Source organism: Pogona vitticeps, chromosome 3, assembly GCF_051106095.1.
Source record: "Pogona vitticeps strain Pit_001003342236 chromosome 3, PviZW2.1, whole genome shotgun sequence".
NCBI lineage: Eukaryota > Metazoa > Chordata > Lepidosauria > Squamata > Agamidae > Pogona > Pogona vitticeps.
Window position 1 is genome coordinate 104,180,149 of NC_135785.1, and position 18,426 is coordinate 104,198,574.

Below are 18,426 nucleotides of genomic sequence, written 5' to 3' on the forward strand. Positions count from 1 at the left end.
CATCTATGCTCAGGAGGGTTCTTCATTCTACACACACACCATGATCCAACCCACCAATGGCTCTTGGTTTGAATGTATGATCCCTTCCCTTCACCATTTACAGGCAGGTTGCCCACTAGCTTGGATTATGGGACTCCACTACCAACATCAACGAAGGAAAGAAGCTTGGCCCACAGTCTATTCCTCTGTATGGAGAAAGGCAGGCTTGGAGGGAAGATTTCTTGTTTAGCACAAGGAAGAGTAAAACACACTTCTCCCTACAACATTTCCCAACAAATTCACATCCCTCCTCTACCATCAAGTTGCCCTGAAGTTAATACATGAACGAATGAATAAATACTTCGAGAAATGCAACACAGATCTCCAGTATTACACCCCGTTTCTCCTTTAAAACAGCTGGATAACTGGAGGGTGTGGTCTTGTGTTGCTGTCATCCCAGCCACTTTAGCCTGTTGCAACAAAGACAAAGAATCATGAGGTGCCTTAAAGACTAACAGGTCTTAGCTGGCATAACCATTTGTGGGCTGCAACCTACTTCACTGCATGATCTAATGAAATAGCCTGTCGTCCATGAAGGCATATGCCAAATAAAACTTGGTAGACTTTTAAGGTGTTACTGGTTACTTTGTTGTGGTTTCTAGACAATCCTTTGTTCTCCGAGTGTACAAAGAAATGCAAACACAAATAAAAATAAATCAAAAGGCAGTAAGAAAAAGAAAGCAAGCTTTTTTTCTCCTTGTCTGTAGGATTTATTCATCATTCTTCTACATAAAAACACCCAAAGCAATTTGCAATTTTTAAAAAGCCAATTAAAAAACTAATTAGAAAGCTGCTAACATTAAACAAACCTCAGCAACAGAACAGGCAACAGAAGAGAAGAAAGTTGAAAACATGACATTTCTTCACCATGATGACTGTAGAAGCTCCTGGCTTTTGAGTTTGCTTTGCATGTGCACACACATACACACACTCCCTTTATGTGGTTGTTTCTTTATTCAGACCAGAGTGTTGTGCAATTTAAAATTATGGATGTATATGAAATATAGGAAATAATTTAAAAGCAAATTAAAATGTTAGAGATTATTATCATTTGTGACCCTTAAAGTATAAATGTTTCTCATCAGCAAGTTGGCAGGGCAACGTTTCTGGAAGTGGAAGAACGGCCAGCTGTGTGCCATTGGCAAGGGGATGTCCAAGTGTACTTCTCATGCTTTTCGCTCTTTGATGAGTGAATTGTCCCCTCTATGTGATTTATGTGGCATAATTTATTTGATTAAAGACAGTTGTGTACCTTCATGCCATAGAACTGCACATATATTGAATGTAGTCTTGGACGAAAGGTTGAAATTCTCATCAATATCCTATCACTGGACTCTTGAACTTTCTAGAAATATTGCTTGCTTTAGCAAGTGGTTTTGCAACCCATGCATTCTGAAAGGTGTTCAGGGCACTGTGAATGAGGTTTTCCCTGCAGCAGTTCAAGTGAGGTAGGTTAAGCTGAGAGATACTCACCAAACGTCCAGTGGCACTCAGTAAGCGTCACCCCCACAACAGGGCTTCCTGGCCAAATGTAGCACTATAATACAGTACTGTACTATACCACATTAATAAGCTTGGCTAAGATTACTATTTCAGAGCTTCTGTCCAAAGTGGGTAACCCAAGGGCTTTCCTTGATCATGTAGCAACACCCATTTCAGACATTATTGTCCTTCTTGATCCCTAAAAATGGCAATTTCATCAGACTTTACCTTTTAAGTATCAAAATTATGTGTAATAGTGGAAAGTTCTTGTTAGCTGTAAGCCAATCCTTGAAAATTAAACACATAATTTTCCAAATGTCCCTGTGCTTATTTTCTGTTGTGACATGTTTATTTGTTTTACACATACATCTGGAGGGCAACATGGGAATGCATTTATTAAAAACATTCCGCAGGACATGAAAATGTTCAGACCTTAATGCTTCGAGGAGAGAGAAGAAATTTATTGGTGAGTGGCAGCTGGGTTAAGGTCATAGTTTAGTAAGTTCAGATACTACATGCAGTGGATTGGTCCAAGGCACTGTGCTTCCTGACGCAGATCAGCAAAACATACCTCCAGTCTGCTACAGTCAGGATCAGGGGGGCAAAATTCTCAAAAATTCTCTTTCATGGCCATGATCTAATGGTTGTTGTAGATTTTTCAGCCTGTTTGGCCATGCTCTTCAGAACACGGCCAAACAGCCCGAAAAACCTACAACATTCAAAGGAAAAAAAAATTTTTTTCTTCATGATGGCTTCACAATTGAATGGCTTTACTGCCTGAAAAATGGTAATATGAAGAGGAAAGTGGAATGGTATAAAAGAATGCATAGATATAAGAGCTGCAGGGGAATGATTAATTTTAATTTTAAAAGAAGCATTTACTGGAAAATCAAATGTATCCAGTGGAAACAATACTACTGATGAAAAATCATGAGCGCTGGTCTGACTTGGCATGTATTTGAAGGCGAACTTTGGCCTCCATGTGACATTGACACATCAGCATAGGGATTTTTCTTTGACAGTTCCAGAGACTCTGATCCAATTGGTCCTAGAAATCACTTCAGTCTGAATTTGTGATCTGGAGTTTTTGCTCAGTTCTCTCAGGAGCAGTCCTCTCTTGTTCTCTGTGGAATCATGTTGGGAGCACCTGGTTCCATTCCCCATCTGGGGAAGAATGAAGTGTCCACATTTTTCATTTATAGGGAAGAGAATAAAGTAAAATTTTTAGGTATCACTCTGGCTACAGTTCAGCGCAAACCGAGGGCCAGAATTCATATTCTGATGAAAACATGGCAGCTGCTATAAATGAAAGGAGGGTCCATAGTTCTTCCCTTGAAAAGTCTTGTCTGAAATATTTTTCAGCCTGAATCAAAAGTCAAGACATTAGCCTTCCATTCCACATAAAGAATGGATAGGCACCTGAAATTTGAATTATAGTGTCAGGATATAATATAATAACATAATAATACTGTAAACTTAGAATTGATGCCTTTGAATTGTGATGCTGGAGGAGGCTCTTGAGAGTCCCCTGGACTGCAAGGAGAATAAACCTATCCATTCTAAAGGAAATCAACCCTGAGTGCTCACTGGAAGGACAGATCCTGAAGTTGAGGCTCCAGTACTTTGGCCATCTCATGAGAAGAGAAAGACTCCCTGGAAAAGACCTTGATGTTGGGAAAGTGTGAAGGCAGGAGGGGAAGGGGACGACAGAGGATGAGATGGCTGGACAGTGTCATCAAAGCAACCAACATGAATTTGACACAACTTCAGGAGGCAGTGGAAGACAGGAGGGCCTGGTGTGCTCCAGTCCATGGGGTCACGAAGAGTCGGATACGACTAAACGACGACAAAACTTAGAATTGCAGAGATGGAAAGGTCCCTCTGGACCATCAAGTCCAGCCCCAGTCAAGGAGGCACAACGAGGAATTCCAGCCTCTGGCTCTGCAGCCAGATTCCTAAACCACTGAGTTATTTATCATCCTCCCAATTCTAATTTTAGAATTTCTTTCTCCCAACATCATACCGCCACTCGTTGTTCTCTAGCCTTTGGTTCTGGAGGTGACTCCCTCACTTTGCTTAATGGCAGAGCTGGCCATTCGTACATTTATGGCCTGAAATCTACATTTCCCTCATGCTCTGACAACAGCATTTTTAGCATATAAAAAGCCACTTTAGTGTTGCAACATGTTAATGCAAATTGAAATCGACCACTGCAGCAATAATAGACAGTAGTGAAGACTAGTGAACCAGCAGCATGTAAAATATGCATTGAGGGTCAGCCTATACCTATGCTGGTGGCAAGGCTGCTACGACAGATACAGAATTGCTGTTTATGTGACTGGGGATACCCAACATGGGTTATGTCAAACTAGGGGTACTCAAAGATTTTGTTCGCTGTATGTGTTCAAGTGTACCAGCCAGAACCATGCCACCTAAGCTGAGCAGAGAACACATAGATTCCCAAAAAGTTGAACTTCTCTAAAAATTTTCTGTGCTGGTCACAAAGTGTATAGTTAGGTGGCTATTTTAGAATAAAGTGATTTAAGAAATGTACACTGAGAGAAAATAGTTTAGAACTGCACAAATGTGAGACAAGAGCTGAATTCAAATGGTAAGTTGCAGCCAGAGCAAACCCATTGAATCCATAGGGGTTTGGTGAGTCAGTTCCATAAATTCATGTGATTCAATAGGCCTACTCCAGTTGCAACTTATTACTGAATTTTAGCCAATATTGTAGAAGAATAGAGTAGGAAGAGACTCCAAAGTTTCCATCTCTCCCCCCACAGACTAATGCAGGAAATCCAAAAGTAAAGCATCCCTGACAGATGACTGACCAAACTCTATCAAAGAGGAGTCTCTCATTTTTAGAGACAGTCCATTTGAACAGCTCTTCCTGTAGTTTAGTTGAAGTCTCCTATTCGTAACTTCCAGACATTGTTTCTTTCTGGACCTACAAAAGGGAATCATGATTCATTTTCCACGTGATGGCTCTTCAGCTAAGTGAAGATGGCTTTTATATTCCTTCTCAATATTCTCTTTTCCAAGGCTAGGTTTCCAGACACATGATCATTGTGGCCTTTCTCCAGACATGTTCTAGCTTATCAATGTGTTTCTTTAGTAAGATTTGACTGAAGCAGAATGGAGTGATACTGTAACTTCCCTTGGTTTGGATACCATATGCTGATACATCCTGAAATTTCATTTGTTTCAGTCCACCACTCTCCCTCTTTGTTTGCTTTTATAAATGTGTCCATTTCTGTCTGTCTACTAGGGCTGGACAGGAGCCCCCATTTATAGTTTGTGCCTGAATAAAGGGCACATAAATTGGGGCTGTGATGCCCTGTGACTTTTTGCTGACCTTCTGAATCAGTTCTTGCCTGGGTCTGGAGTACGTGAGTATTTCTGATTCTCCATGACAATCCCATTCTTCTGAATGGGGAAAATGGAAACTACAGGGCAAGTTCATAGATGGAATGATGCAAGCCGATGGAAGAAAGCAGTGACTGTCTGTGGAGCTAGGACCCTCTGTTTTATTTTTATTTTTGTCCCTTTTGCCAGCTTTCAGGAGAAGCCCTCTCAGATTCTTAAGGCAGTCATTGTCAAGGGAAAATAAGGGACTTTGAAATGGCAAGGGGTAGTGTCATTTTTCTGAAGAGAAGTGGTGGCTCTGAGGGTTAAACCGCAGAAGCCTTTGTGTACTGCAAGGTCAGAAGAGCCGTCGTAAGATCGAATCCATGCAACAAAGTGAGCTCCTGTCGCTTGTCCCAGCTCCTGACAACCTAGCAGTTCAAAAGCATGTAAATGTGAGTCGATAAATAGGTACCACCACAGTGGGAAGGTAATGGCATTCCGTGTCTAGTTGCGCTGGCCACATGACCATGGAAATGGTCTACAGACAAAAAAAATGGCTCTACGGCTTGGAGACAGGGATGAGCACTGCACCCTAGAGCTGGACACAACTGGACTAAATGTCAAGGGGAACCTTTACCTTTACCTTAGTGTCATTTTAATGCCTTTTTGAAAAGCAATGCAGTGATCTCCCATTTCCATTCGTTCTCTCAGCCCCCACCCTTCCTGTTCCCTGTACGTGTAGCAATGCAACTTTAATGGATTACCGGTAACTAATGACTTTGCATCAGGACAGGAAAGGCAAATCAGACAGTACAATTTTATAGTCAATGGGACTGCATCCTCTACTAAAATGGAGGGTAAAAAACAGGCCCCGCAGCAGATAGCATTGCCCTCTAACATCTCCCACCTCCCTCATCCCATGCCCTTGTTGCCTGAGGCACCCATCAATCTCTTTTTCTCTGTGCCAAATGGTACAATAACAGGATTTCTACAACAAGAAATACTATGTGATCTCAAATATTTGAGCAGTATTTAGGCTAGAAGGTTTTAGCAGAATCTAGGTTTCCTAGAAACAATATTTTTGGGCACAGTATACTCCCCAGATTGAATATAACTACAGTAAATAAGAAGAGCATACATCAGAAGATCGGAATTGAGTAGTGGGTGCATTGTACAGGTTTTATTACAAAAAAGAAAACATTTGGACCACAATTTTATTGGTAAAGAATAATTGTATTCCATGAAAAAAAAATTCATGTGTATTAAAAACGGGTTCACTTCAATTATTTTATAACAGCTAACAAATACATTGTTTCTTAATACATGGTTTCTTAAATATATTTCTTAGAGTTGCCACTTTTTAACATGACACATTCAGAGCAGTCCTGTCAATGGAGCAATAGACTTCCTATACAAGAGGGGGAAGGATGAAATATCAGTTTATATGCACTAAGTGAAAAGGATGGGCTTGTGAGCATGGAGTCACTTCTTGCCACATGGCTTCAACAATTTGAAATTATTAAAATGCATTGGAAAAGAGCTCATCCATGGTAATTGTAACTCCTGGACCAAAGATGGGGAACATGTGGCTGAACATAATCTCTCATCAACCATAACCAGAGTTACTAGTAGTGAATGATTAATAGAACTCTTCTTATCTGAGAACCACACGTCTCCAGTCCCTCTCCTGCAAGGAAATTGTAAAGGATGTTGTAACAGGCAGCTCTGACCTTACCTATCCGTCACAATTGGGCAGTGAATCATCAGCCAATGGGGTGAGGGAGGGTGGGGCTGAAGAGGGAGGAGCTGGAGGAAAAAGGGTTTGAAGAGAGTGTGAGGGATCAGATCTGGAGTGTGAAAGAGAAAGAGCTTGTTTAGAAGCCTGTGGGCCTAAGTCGTCAGTGAGAGAAAGTTTGTGATTGATTAAATAAGAAACAGTGATTGAAATCATGATTAGCTACTTGTGATTTTCATATTTTATTTTGTTATTTCAATAAACCTGTTTTGTTTTGAAGGAAACCTTTGTCCTTCTTAAACAGTCATTATAAATGGTGGCAGCGAGTGTGAAGTGGTGTGGTGGGCATTCTGAGAGGCCTGAGTTGGGGGTGACATCAGAGTGGCCTGCTACGTAACAGATGTGCACAAAACAACAAAATGCACATGTTGTACAGTGGTGCCTCGCATAGCGAGGTTAATCCGTTCCGGATTAACCTTCGCTATGCGAAAACATCGCTGTACGGGGCAGGAAAAGCCTATTGGAACGCATTAAACTTAGTTTAATGCGTTCCAATAGGCGCCAAAACTTACCCCTCCAGCAATGTTTTCGCTGGTCCAGCGGCCATTTTGGAGCCGCCGAACAGCTGTTCGGCGGCTCCAAAATGGCCGCCGGACGCCCCAATCGTCGCAAAGCGAGTGCGGCGATTGGGGCAGCTCCGTATAGCGATCCCCAAAAAGGGATCGCTATACGGATTCTTCGTTATACGGTGCGCTCGTTAAGTGAGGCACCACTGTATTTATAAAATGTATATGTTGTTGAAGTTGCTGAAGCTTCTTCATCATCATTGTCTTCTTCCAGCACCCTCAGTTTTCTCCCTCAAATACATCATTGAAAAAGTGAATGCCTGGAAAGCTTAAATTCAAGGAGTGAAATTTTGATTTCACAAAATTATAGCCCTACACTCTGTCCAATACCTATTGTCTAAACGTGGAGAGGAAGTAAATTGTACAAGCACCTCCCCATTCTTGCAATGGTTACTGGTTCTGCAACAGGAAGCCTGCTGGAGCAAGGGGGACAACTGGATGATTTTTCTTCCACTCCACATTTAGGCAAGAGAATTGTAGCCTCTGTGTCTCTAATAAATTTTCTATCCACAGTATTTCTTAAAAAAAAACATAAACAACCTCTCTATATTGTGAGCAATGGTAACCCTAGAGCTATATGAATCTTGTTCTTCTTTATGGGAATAATACTTAGTGAAAAGAAAACAGCTGTACAATTGTCACAATTTTTTGGTTATAATGAGAAGTATTTTAGAGGATTTCGAAATCAAAGGGAGATGCTGTGTTATTTATAAATTATTACATGAAGTGGACATAATGTAATGTGGTCATAATATAAATAAGATATGTGCTGATTATCTGCGGTTACACGCACATGGTTCTAAGAGGGTTCCAATCTGATTAGCTTACCCATCCAGATGTTATAAACTTGCATGATACAGCACAGCTGTTTCTCATGTCTTTGGGCCATACTTTATGTCGATGTCAGGTTATGTTGAACTTTTCTAGAGATCTGGGCCTTGGGATAAGACTATAATCCAAAGCACACCTACAGCTAATACATTTGACAGAGCTTTTATGAAGGAACAGAAGTGTACACATGCTCATACGTGGATTTAAATATTCTTTCAAAGAATGAAACTGACCAAATAAAATGGAGGAATAATTTCTTCTCTGATCAAAACAACATTTGCTTCCCTCAAGCATCACAATATAAAAATTTATCCCACTCGATAAAGAGCTAAACATCAGCCACATCATTTTGCTTTGGTGCCAATCTCCGCTTAAAGTCGGAAAGCTTGCCTCCTCCCTTGTGTGCCTGCCTGGAACTTAGGATCCTCAGCAGAGGCCCAGTTGTAGGTTCTGTCATTCCAAGAAGCTGGATTGGTGAGTACACGGGTCAAATTTTTATCTGTAGCAACCCTTCAATTGTAGACCTGCTGCCCGAGGAAAGCTGGGCTGGCTTCAACCTTGTTGAGCAGCTGAGAAGTTACTGTTTTGTAACTGGCATGTGGTTAACATTAAATAAATATAGCAAGTAAAAACCCAAACTAATAATATAATGTAAAAGGTTTTTAAATAATTTTAAAATCATTTAAAATCTTTACTTCTATACATTATCTGTCCTTATTTACATTTGTTTGGGAGCCCTTGTAAGCACATGAATGAGAAATAAATGTTATATAACCGAATAATAGTAAAAATAGTGAGAGCTGGGTGCCACAGCTGGAGATCTGCAGTTTAGTCTAGGTAATGTGCACACTGAGCTGAATTTCCATGAACATCTGGTTTTACTGGCAACGGTGCTTAATATATGTAGGTTGCTATTGTAATGAAGACTAAGTAACAAGGAGCTTTTCGGCCATGTATGAACAGCCAAAGCTTTTTCCACCCCCATGTTGTACTCTGTGGGTACCATATTTGTGGGTCAAAAATTTCAGTAAACACACAATACCCATATTGTTAGGTAAAGTAGGGTACATTTTGCAGAAGAAAGGCATCACACAGAGACAACATTTGTAAGTAGGGAATACCTTATAATCCCATTTCTCTTTTTTTAAATGCATGTATATAATTATACAGTACTACCACCAATATTCTACATGCCAAGATTTTAAACTGTGATGCTAATTAAGATTGCCAACGGGGTTGAATGGGAGATTGCTGCTTTTCCCCCTTATTCAAACACTTTTATTCTTCATTTCTGACCTCGCATTTCCTGTGCAACTATCCCATTTGTAGGTATTTAGTATAATGGGGTCTTTCATGTTGTTTTTGTCTAATGCCTTAAGCTTTTCTCTCACTTCAAAGCCCCAGAAATATAGGAAATTGCAAGTTCCAGTGATTAGGATGTTCATGAAGATCATAAGCCATTGTTTTGCTGGTAGGTAAGGAGCAATTCTATTGTTCACAAAGACAGAGAACCCAATTTCCCCCTCCTTTTAAAACATCTTATGCCATTGATCTGAAGGAATGAGGCTTGCAGCAGGGAAACATCCTGCACGGAATAATACTGAGGATGTGGGTCAATACACTCTTGTCTTTGACCATAATACTGTGTATGCTATTTTTTTGAGGGCTTCTCTATCAGAGACAGCCAAAAATGGTTTAGAGTACTAAGCTGTGTCCCTAGAATATAGTTTTTGACAAAACAGGGAATATTTCTGAGAATGTGCAAAGTTACTTCTGACAGTAATGGGCAACTACAGTCTGTCTTTCCCCACCCCTTAGGCTTATTGTCTCCCCACAATTAGGACTGTAGGAGAAGTTTCTACCATGTGATCTTAGAGAAGCCTGACAGAGTCTTAAGACCTCTCCCTCAATGCTGGCACTCACTCACCATATTCTTGTGTTCACTCTTCCTGTACCTTTGTGGACAGCAAGCTTTTATCTTTCATTTTGAACTGTTTGAAGAGTTTGGAGGCCCTGCATAGGAAAGCACAACATAAAGCTACCTACAGGCTCCCAGAAGAAATGAATATGTCAGGCTTGCTTTGATCTTTGTCTCTAGGGAACTTTAGGGACATTTGCCACTTCATGTCTAGAGATGATGCTATGGGATAAAGACGGATTTAAGTCAGCTAAAATTAATTGCTCCATTCTACCTACAAAATAACCCCAACGTGCAAAGCTATAGAGCCTAAACAAGCATTGATACCAAGTTTCAGGCATCCAGATTTCATAGTCTTGGAGCTATGATGGAAACAGGCTCCTACACATGCATTGCCTTCTGTCATATAATCAATGGTTTACAGTACCAGACAAAACTATTGCCTTGCTTTACATGTAGTTCCTAGAAACTACATCTCTTCAGCATCAGTCATCCTTTGTACTCTACCTCATCTTTACACTCTGCAGTTTGTATTGTGCCCCTCATTTTTTTTTTTGCTGTGATCCTTCTTTTTTTTTCTTGCCTTCAAAATCATCACCAGCTTTGGCCAAATTTGATTCCTCATGTTTCACCTGGTGAAGACTATATGAGTAGGTACAGTAACATATTCTTTCTCAGTTGAATTTAGGGCTGAGTTCTAGTTGGGGGTAGATCAATTTTTAGTGTTTTAAATTCAGGATCCACTAAATGTCATTGGATACAGATTGCCTGGAGACAAGACAGACATAGGGGTTGTTAGTATTCTTTGATATACCAGAAAGTACCTGGTGTGAAACTCAAGTTTTTAGAATATTTCTAACTGGGCTTTTTTAAAGAATGGGAAATTCCTTAAACAATTGTCAGAATTGGAATCAACTGACATCTTAGTGCATCAGAGACTTTGCACTTAAAAATCTGGATTGGTAACAGATCTGCATCACAGGTTATCATGATGCTATAGGCGAAGCCATTCAACCAGGAAATAGCATGTGTCCTGTCATGCAATCCAAGCTGATGATGTAAAACACTGATATGAAATGCTGACAGGTTGTTGGGAGATGGGGAAATAGTATGCAATGCAGAATCACAAATCACATCATGTACCTGAAATAAGCACGTCCACACAAATACTTGGCATGCAGCTTCGGAGGAGAAAGATGCACTAAACCTGACGGTGATCGATCGCATTTCTCATTTCAAACCTCTGCTTGAGCTCTGACACCAGGGCAGTGTGGGATGTGCAAGCGGTGCCCCCTTTCTGCTTTTTTGTAACCTTGGGACTTAGCAACCCCGATACGGTGGGCACTCTCCATTCAGGGGCACTGGTCTTGAATGCTGGCGCTGGAGGCAGGGCTGGAGCAGTGGGTGGTAGTGGAGGAGATGGAATCTGGAAGTTATTGTTGCTGTTCTCATTGTGTAGGCTCTTGGCATCCTCTTGGACTGTAAACTTCTCAGCAGCACTACTGGACCTCTTGAATTTCAGCCATTCCATCCTGATCGTCTTGGGTTGATAGTTCTGTCTTTTTTTAATGATCCGTCGCACTGGCATAACTTTGTTGGATCTTTTATTGCGCCAGAACATGGCAGTAGAGATCAAGATAGTGATCACCACCATCACCACCATAACACCAGCTAGTACTCCTAAGGCTTTCATTGGATTATCTTTAGTTTGCATCAAAAAGGCAGCCATAGGCCCTTTGTGAAGAGTCTGTAAAAGAGTACAAAGAGAACACGTGACTTACTCTGGGCAAAAAAAGAGATTTCACTTCCATTTGTCCATAGCATGTGACAACCAGGGTTGACTTGCATACCCCCGACCGATCTCCAATTTGGCATCTGAAATTCAGATTTAATGCCATGAAGGCTAAAGGCAATCCTTGCAGTTTGGAACTGTAGTAATTAAACAGTGGAGTCTTCACCCAGAATTTTACTGCAGAGTTTTGGACCACTCCGATGCAAAATTCTAGTTTCTGTTAGTTACTAGTGGAAATAAAGCCACTTGAAACACTGGAATGTCCCAGGATATAACAAATTGGTTTAACACTCATTCCCCCTTCCCAAAGGAATTGTATTTTGTGAGTGTTGAACATTCTCTGTTAGAAAGCCACAGCTCACAAAACTATAATTTCTAGAATTTGGAAACAATTAAACAGATACAATACTTAGGTGTTCATCCAGCTGCATTTCAAAATCCCCCAAAAGCAAAATAAGAGAACAAACACTAACAGTAGGGATTTTTCAGCTTATTGTTGAATATTCAATTGAATGTGTTTTTAAAACACTGAAACAGAGTATGTTCTGTTTTCTAGTACTCTTTTACAGACATTGCAAAAGCAAAATAAACACCCAACACTTTGAGGCGATGATTCTGCATTCAACAGATGCCTTTGAAAATTCCTTTTTTAAAAAAAACTGAAAAGCTAAATGAGAGGTAACGTAGTCTCTCTACATGGCATGTCGAGGGCAAAGGAATTAGTAGTTCATTTAGTAGTTCAGCACATAGTGTGCCGTGGTGGTCCCCGTTTAATTTTCCTGATTTTGGCCATGGGATGGAGCCGGGATTTTTTCACACTTTTCCAATACATGACTGTGGAGATCACCATGGTGAAAGAAATGGTGGAAATGATGCCACTCATGCAAATCCCAAATATTGTCCATGGACGTCTCTTGAGGCCTAAAATATAGGATCTTACCCTTGATTTGATCTGAAAATGTCAAAAGTAGGAATATCAATCAACACCCTTGTCATAAAAGAAGCTAAAGATTTTTTTCCCTCCACCTGTCCTTGTAAATATTGGCTAGGTCTAAAACAGCCATTCTCAATCTTATTTTGGCCACGGCCATAAACACACTATGAAGGAAATATAGGCCAAATCAGGACAGTGTAAGTCGCATAATGAACCTTATAAGGTGATGTGTGAAGAACTGTCTCCAGTCTGTGTCCCCCTTCCAATCTGCCAGGACCCCTCAGGGAGCCATATGCCCCCCCCCCGATGAGAATGGCTGGTCTAGAGAAAGCACTTGATATACAAAGACATTAATGAGAAAAGTGATGAAAGAATAGAAACAGTTTTTTGACCAGAAGCTAAAAGACTAGTCAAGCAATAAAGAGAAACAAAGGCTTCATATAACCCATACTAAAATAAAAAGAAAAATTAGATGACTAAAGCACAGAAACATAGAACCATGAAAGGTGTTTATAAAGATTGTTACTACAATTCTGCTGTCACTTAACAGGCATGTAAGAACACTGGCCTAAATCCAGTTGGTAATCCGAACCAGAATAGAAACATTGAATGTACTGCTGAATCTCATTGTAAAATCTTATGAATCTTATGTAAATCTCATTGATTCAATGGGTCAACTCTGGTTTGATTGTACATTGGCCATTGCTAAGGTAAAACAAGATGTACCTAGATCTAAATATGAAGTGTGGATTCTTAATGTCAGGGTTCCTAAAATCAGATACGGAAGAACCTGAAAGATGGAACCTGAACTGAAGCAAATAGAAGACACTATTTTCTTGAAAGGGGAAAGGGTGGAAAGCCAGACTCCCCCCATCTCTTTTTAATTAGGACTAGCCAGTTACAGTACGTTAACTGCTGAACACCAAGGATATTTGTAAAGCCTTATATTTCACGAGATCTCAGAGGATAAATTTGTAATGGGAGCTAAACAACACCAACTGGAGAAATAATGCATTGGTGGTTTCTTTCCTAAGTGGATGATTGATTTGATGATGATACTGACGAATATTGCTCTCACCTTGTGGCATTTATATTTAATGGACCAAAAGAGTATATCTTCTTCTTCGCCCATGATTTTTAATAACCACAAGAAACTGGTGGTTTACAAGGTGACAACTTACACAGAGAGCTGGCTGGGTAGCTCAGTGGTTTAGTTATCTCAGTGCAGAGTCAGTAGTTGGGAGTTCAATTCTCCACTGTGCCTTCTGGGAGAAAAGCCACTTTGTGTGGCCTTGGACAAGTTGCACAGTCCCAGGATGACCCCCCCCCCTCCAAACAAGGGAATGGTAAACCACATCTGAACCTTGTCCACCTGGTAACTGTGAAGATTCTCAGTCATGCAGGGGAGGTTATCTGGAAGTTGAGTCATGGCAACTGGATTTCTTTCTTGTTAGGTTGAAATGTTTTGCTACTCATCCAAGTAGCTTCTTCAGTCTGAGGAGAGTTGGTAGGAGAGCCCTGATATATCCTCCACATTGGTTTCACTTCCCCCTGGTCTGAATAGGCTTGTTAGATGGACAAAGGACGGAGAGGGGGTGTGAGTGAAAATCTCACTCTGCAGTCCTTCTGCACCCATTGTCATGGGTTATTAACAGTTGTTAACAGTGGTCTTGCTGGTGTGTAGTCCTGATCTTTCTGGGGATGGATGATAGGAGATGGATTGTATCTAAGGCCTCCACCCCATTGAGTGAGGGATTTTCTATAGGCACATGTATGGCTTCCCTGATCCCTCTCTCAAGCCACCTATCTTCTCTGTCAAAAATGAGTAGATATTGTTCATCAAATGAGTGTCCTGCAAAAAGGAACACTCCTCTTTGCAATGAAGCAATATAGTATATGTGGTCCAATGCGAAGAGGAGTGTTCGGAGACCTACACTGGAGAAACCAAATAGCCACTAAACAGGAGAATGGCTCAGTACAGGAGGGGTAATGCATCAGGATCACAATCAGCAGTGTTCCTTCATTTGAAGGGCAAAGGACACTCATTTGATGACCAAGATATACTCATTTTGGACCAAGAAGACAGGTGGTTTGAGACAGGGGTCACGGAGGCCCTACATGTGCATATAGAAAATTGCTCACCCATCAAGGGTGGAGGCCTTAGATACAAATCTGTCTCCTATTTATCATGCTGCCCCTTTCATCCATCCCCAGAAAGATCAGGACCACACCCAACAGAAAGACCACACTGTTAACTACCTTTAACAACCCATGACAATGGGTGGAGAAGGACTGCAGAAGTGGGATTTTCACTCATCCCCTCCCATCCTTTGTCCATCTAACGAACCTATTCAGACTAGGGGAAAATGAAGACAATGTGGAGGATATATCAGGTATCTCCTACCAACTCTCCTCTGACTGAAGAAGCTACTTGGATGAGTAGCGAAACATTTCAACCTAACAAGAAAGAAGTCCAGTTGCCATGACTCAACTTCTAGATTGTCTACCTAGAAAACTCTGAAAAGGGTTGCCGTAAGTCAGAATGTTCAGGACACAGAGACAATAACTCCCACCATCCCTGACCATTGGCTATACTGTCTGTGGCTAATGGAAACTGGGGTACGGTCATGGGCTGTACACTATTACTCAGAATGGCTGCCATTTCTTTGAATCTCGGCAAGAATCTCTTTGACTACAGACAAACTTAAGCAAAACAGTTATTGGAGAGAATATCCATGCTTCTGATTTCAGGCCACAGAAGCGTGGGCTTCAACATAATCTAATAAAAATATGTGTAATGAAAGACAGAGGGGAGTAAATAGCATATGTTCTTCGGCACATCTTTTTCATTTGGTCTGTAATCAATAGCACTTCCCAATAAAAATGGAATCTGTTAAATTAAATTGCCTTGGGAATATTTGTTTTTATCACTGCATTGTTCCAAGAGCAAAATATCTTTTGATGCATGAAACCACCAAACCTTGCCTCAAGGCATCCATCTGAAAGGGAGCAGCCTTGTGCTAATTGTGATGGTAAATGTTAATAAAAAATATGGCACTTTAATTACTCAGTGTGATTAACACTGCTGGACACCTCTAGTTATATTGTCAAACAAGCTTTTCTTCAAAAAAAGAAAACAGTGCATGGGCTTGCAGGAGGCAAAGGGATGGGTCAGACACAGTGAAAAAAATGGAACATATGTATTTCACCATAGCCTGATTCAAAAACGATGCCTTATGCACATGCTGTTGGTTTTAATCAGGCTATCTCTACCAGAAACAATTTTTGAAATAGCATATGCTGATTTCTCCCCCTTCATCTTTGAAGAGGGATGTCACAGATGGGCTCATGCACACAATTACAGAGTAAATACAGTTGTCATGAAGAAAAGAAACAGGATCTGCTCTGGAAAGATAAGGAATGAACCATTACATTCAATTTTTCATGCCTTTTCCAAAGGGAATTTCGGTAAGGATAACAATGATAAGGGGATGGCAGCTTCAGGTAAAAACATATAGATTCAAAGTTTTTGGGATGTTGTGATTGTAGAATGGAAGTCAGTATTCTTGATTAATTGCTTGATGAAGGCCTGGGTGCTGGTGTAAAAAATAGATCACCACCCAACAACCATCAAATAGCCTTTTATGGACTTGGTCATCACAAAGGTGATGGACAGATGGAAATCTTAATACATAAAAAAAGAAGATATAAAAAAAAGAAGTTCATATAGTTTTCTATATTGCCATCATATGTACACATTGTGGAAACATGTAAAGAAGTATCCTTTAGTTCTGGGGATAAAGAACTCAGTCAGTACTTTTTGATTTCAAAGTTCTTACAATTACATATAATGCCCTAAACGCTTTAGGACCACAATATCTGGCAGAGCACCTTCTCCCACCCAGTTCTGCCAGTGTCACTTGTTCCAGCCAGGCCGGGCAGCTGAGGGGCCTAACTCCAAGGGAAGTCCGGAAAGAAAGAATGAGGAACCAGGCCTTCTCGGCAGTGGCCCCTTGCCTCTGGAACAACTTGCCTGTGGAGATCCACCTGGATACCTCTCTAGGTGTCTTCAGAAGTAAACTCACGACTTGGCTATTTGGGCAAGCTTTCTCTCCTGCTGTAACTTAAATTCACATTTTACCATCTTGGATTTATTGCATGTTTATTGGTTTTACTCTTTTTAAATTTGTAATGCCGCCCAGAGTAGACCTTTGGTCTAGATGGGCAGGGTATAAATCAAATCAAATCAAATAATAAAATAAATACTCTGTCATCGAATGTTTTATGAGTGGGGAGATTTTTTTTCACAAAAGGAAGTCTTCAAAAACATGTGATATCTCCCACCCAGGACCTTACATGGTGCAGCCCAAATGTATGTCAAGAGACTGCTGTGGGTAGTCTGTGTACTTTTATTTCTCTCTAGGCATCAGCAAAGCTGGAATTGTCACCAGCAGCCTTCTGAACGAAACACTCTTCAAAAGCCGGGTGCATCCAGCCTAGCAGCCAACATTCAGCAAAGGCACTCACAGACGCCACCTGACTATTCAAGAGGGGACCTAGCACAAAGTGTATCACCAAGCTGCAAGCCTAATTTTTAAAAAGGAATGTTAAACTTTCCAAATACAAACAGTGTTTACCAACTCCAGAGTGACCCATTGATCTGGAGAGCCACGAAAGAGATAAATGGTACTGAAAGCCAATGTGGGGTCCAGAAGTACAAACAGTGACATTTCCTTTCCACCCAGTCGCTGGTGCAAAAAAGTTGGCCAGGATGGTAAGGCAATCTCAAGCCCCAAATCTGTTCAGAAGCCCAGCTGAGTGAGTCTAGCCTTTGCACTACTGAAAGGAGAACATTCTCAGCTTCCAGTTAACAGCACTTTCTTCTTTCTTTCAACACAACCGCCACATATTTAATAAAAAGACTTTTTTTAATAAGTCACAAGTCTTGGCTTTGGCCCCATTTGTCCAATAGCCTGCCATCTTACCTCTTCCGTGATATCAATCTTCAAGACAGCTGTGGTACTAAATGAAGGAGAGCCCCGATCTTTGGCTTGGACTACCACCGACCATATGCAGTCTTTGTTGTTGGTGATGTTGTGAATGATGTCCAGGGATCTTATGTAGGATTTCAGCTTTATTTCTCCAGTGCTTTGATCTATATCAAATACATTGGCTGGATCTGCTTGCATAATGGAGTAGTCAACTATGTTATTGGGTTCTTCTGCATCTTGGTCTATTGCCTGTGGTTTTGTAGGTGAAAGAAGAGGAATATTGGAAAATAAAGTTTTATTGAATACTCACCTAATGTGGGCAAAAGGAACAATTCAGCTGATATTTAAGAATAATAACAAAACCAAGGTGGATGATGTCCTGGGTTTCACAGTGGTTTCCTAATCAAAATTTGGTAGGGTGGAATTTGGAGTAGTGTTCTGCTCTATCTTCTAAGGAAAACTTATTTAATAAAATTTTGGAAAAATCATCTTTACTCAATTCTTACAAGTTCAGATATCTTTTTAAAAAATTGTCTCACTCTACCACTGTACAATATTTCAGAAGTACAAGGATATACAAAACATAGGAAAAACACACACCAAATAATATATTTTCTAAATGTTCCTGAAAAGCCAAGTCCTGTTAATAAAGCTGCTCCTCTCCTCTTCATGTTAGAACATTATTACTGTCATTATCATTATAATCATTTCTTTGCCACCTTTTTTC

The 18,426-nt window shown here is 40.6% G+C and overlaps 1 protein-coding gene across 2 annotated transcripts in view; it reads right to left on the reverse strand.

The window, feature by feature from the left end:
• Positions 1-10,594: 10,594 nt before the first annotated feature.
• The window catches only part of CDHR1 (cadherin related family member 1), a 68,422-nt gene continuing 60,590 nt past the window's right edge, over positions 10,595-18,426 (reverse strand). The window contains exons 16-17 of one of the 2 annotated variants that reach the window (XM_020796830.3): positions 17,694-17,948; positions 10,595-11,729 (exon numbers count right to left, since the gene is read on the reverse strand). In XM_020796830.3, coding sequence (XP_020652489.3) covers positions 11,184-11,729; positions 17,694-17,948 — 801 coding nt within the window. In that variant the 3' untranslated portion in view covers positions 10,595-11,183. Of the gene's footprint in view, positions 11,730-11,998; positions 12,727-17,693; positions 17,949-18,426 lie in introns of those variants that run through there. The other variant, XM_072995071.2, reaches the window with a different exon arrangement.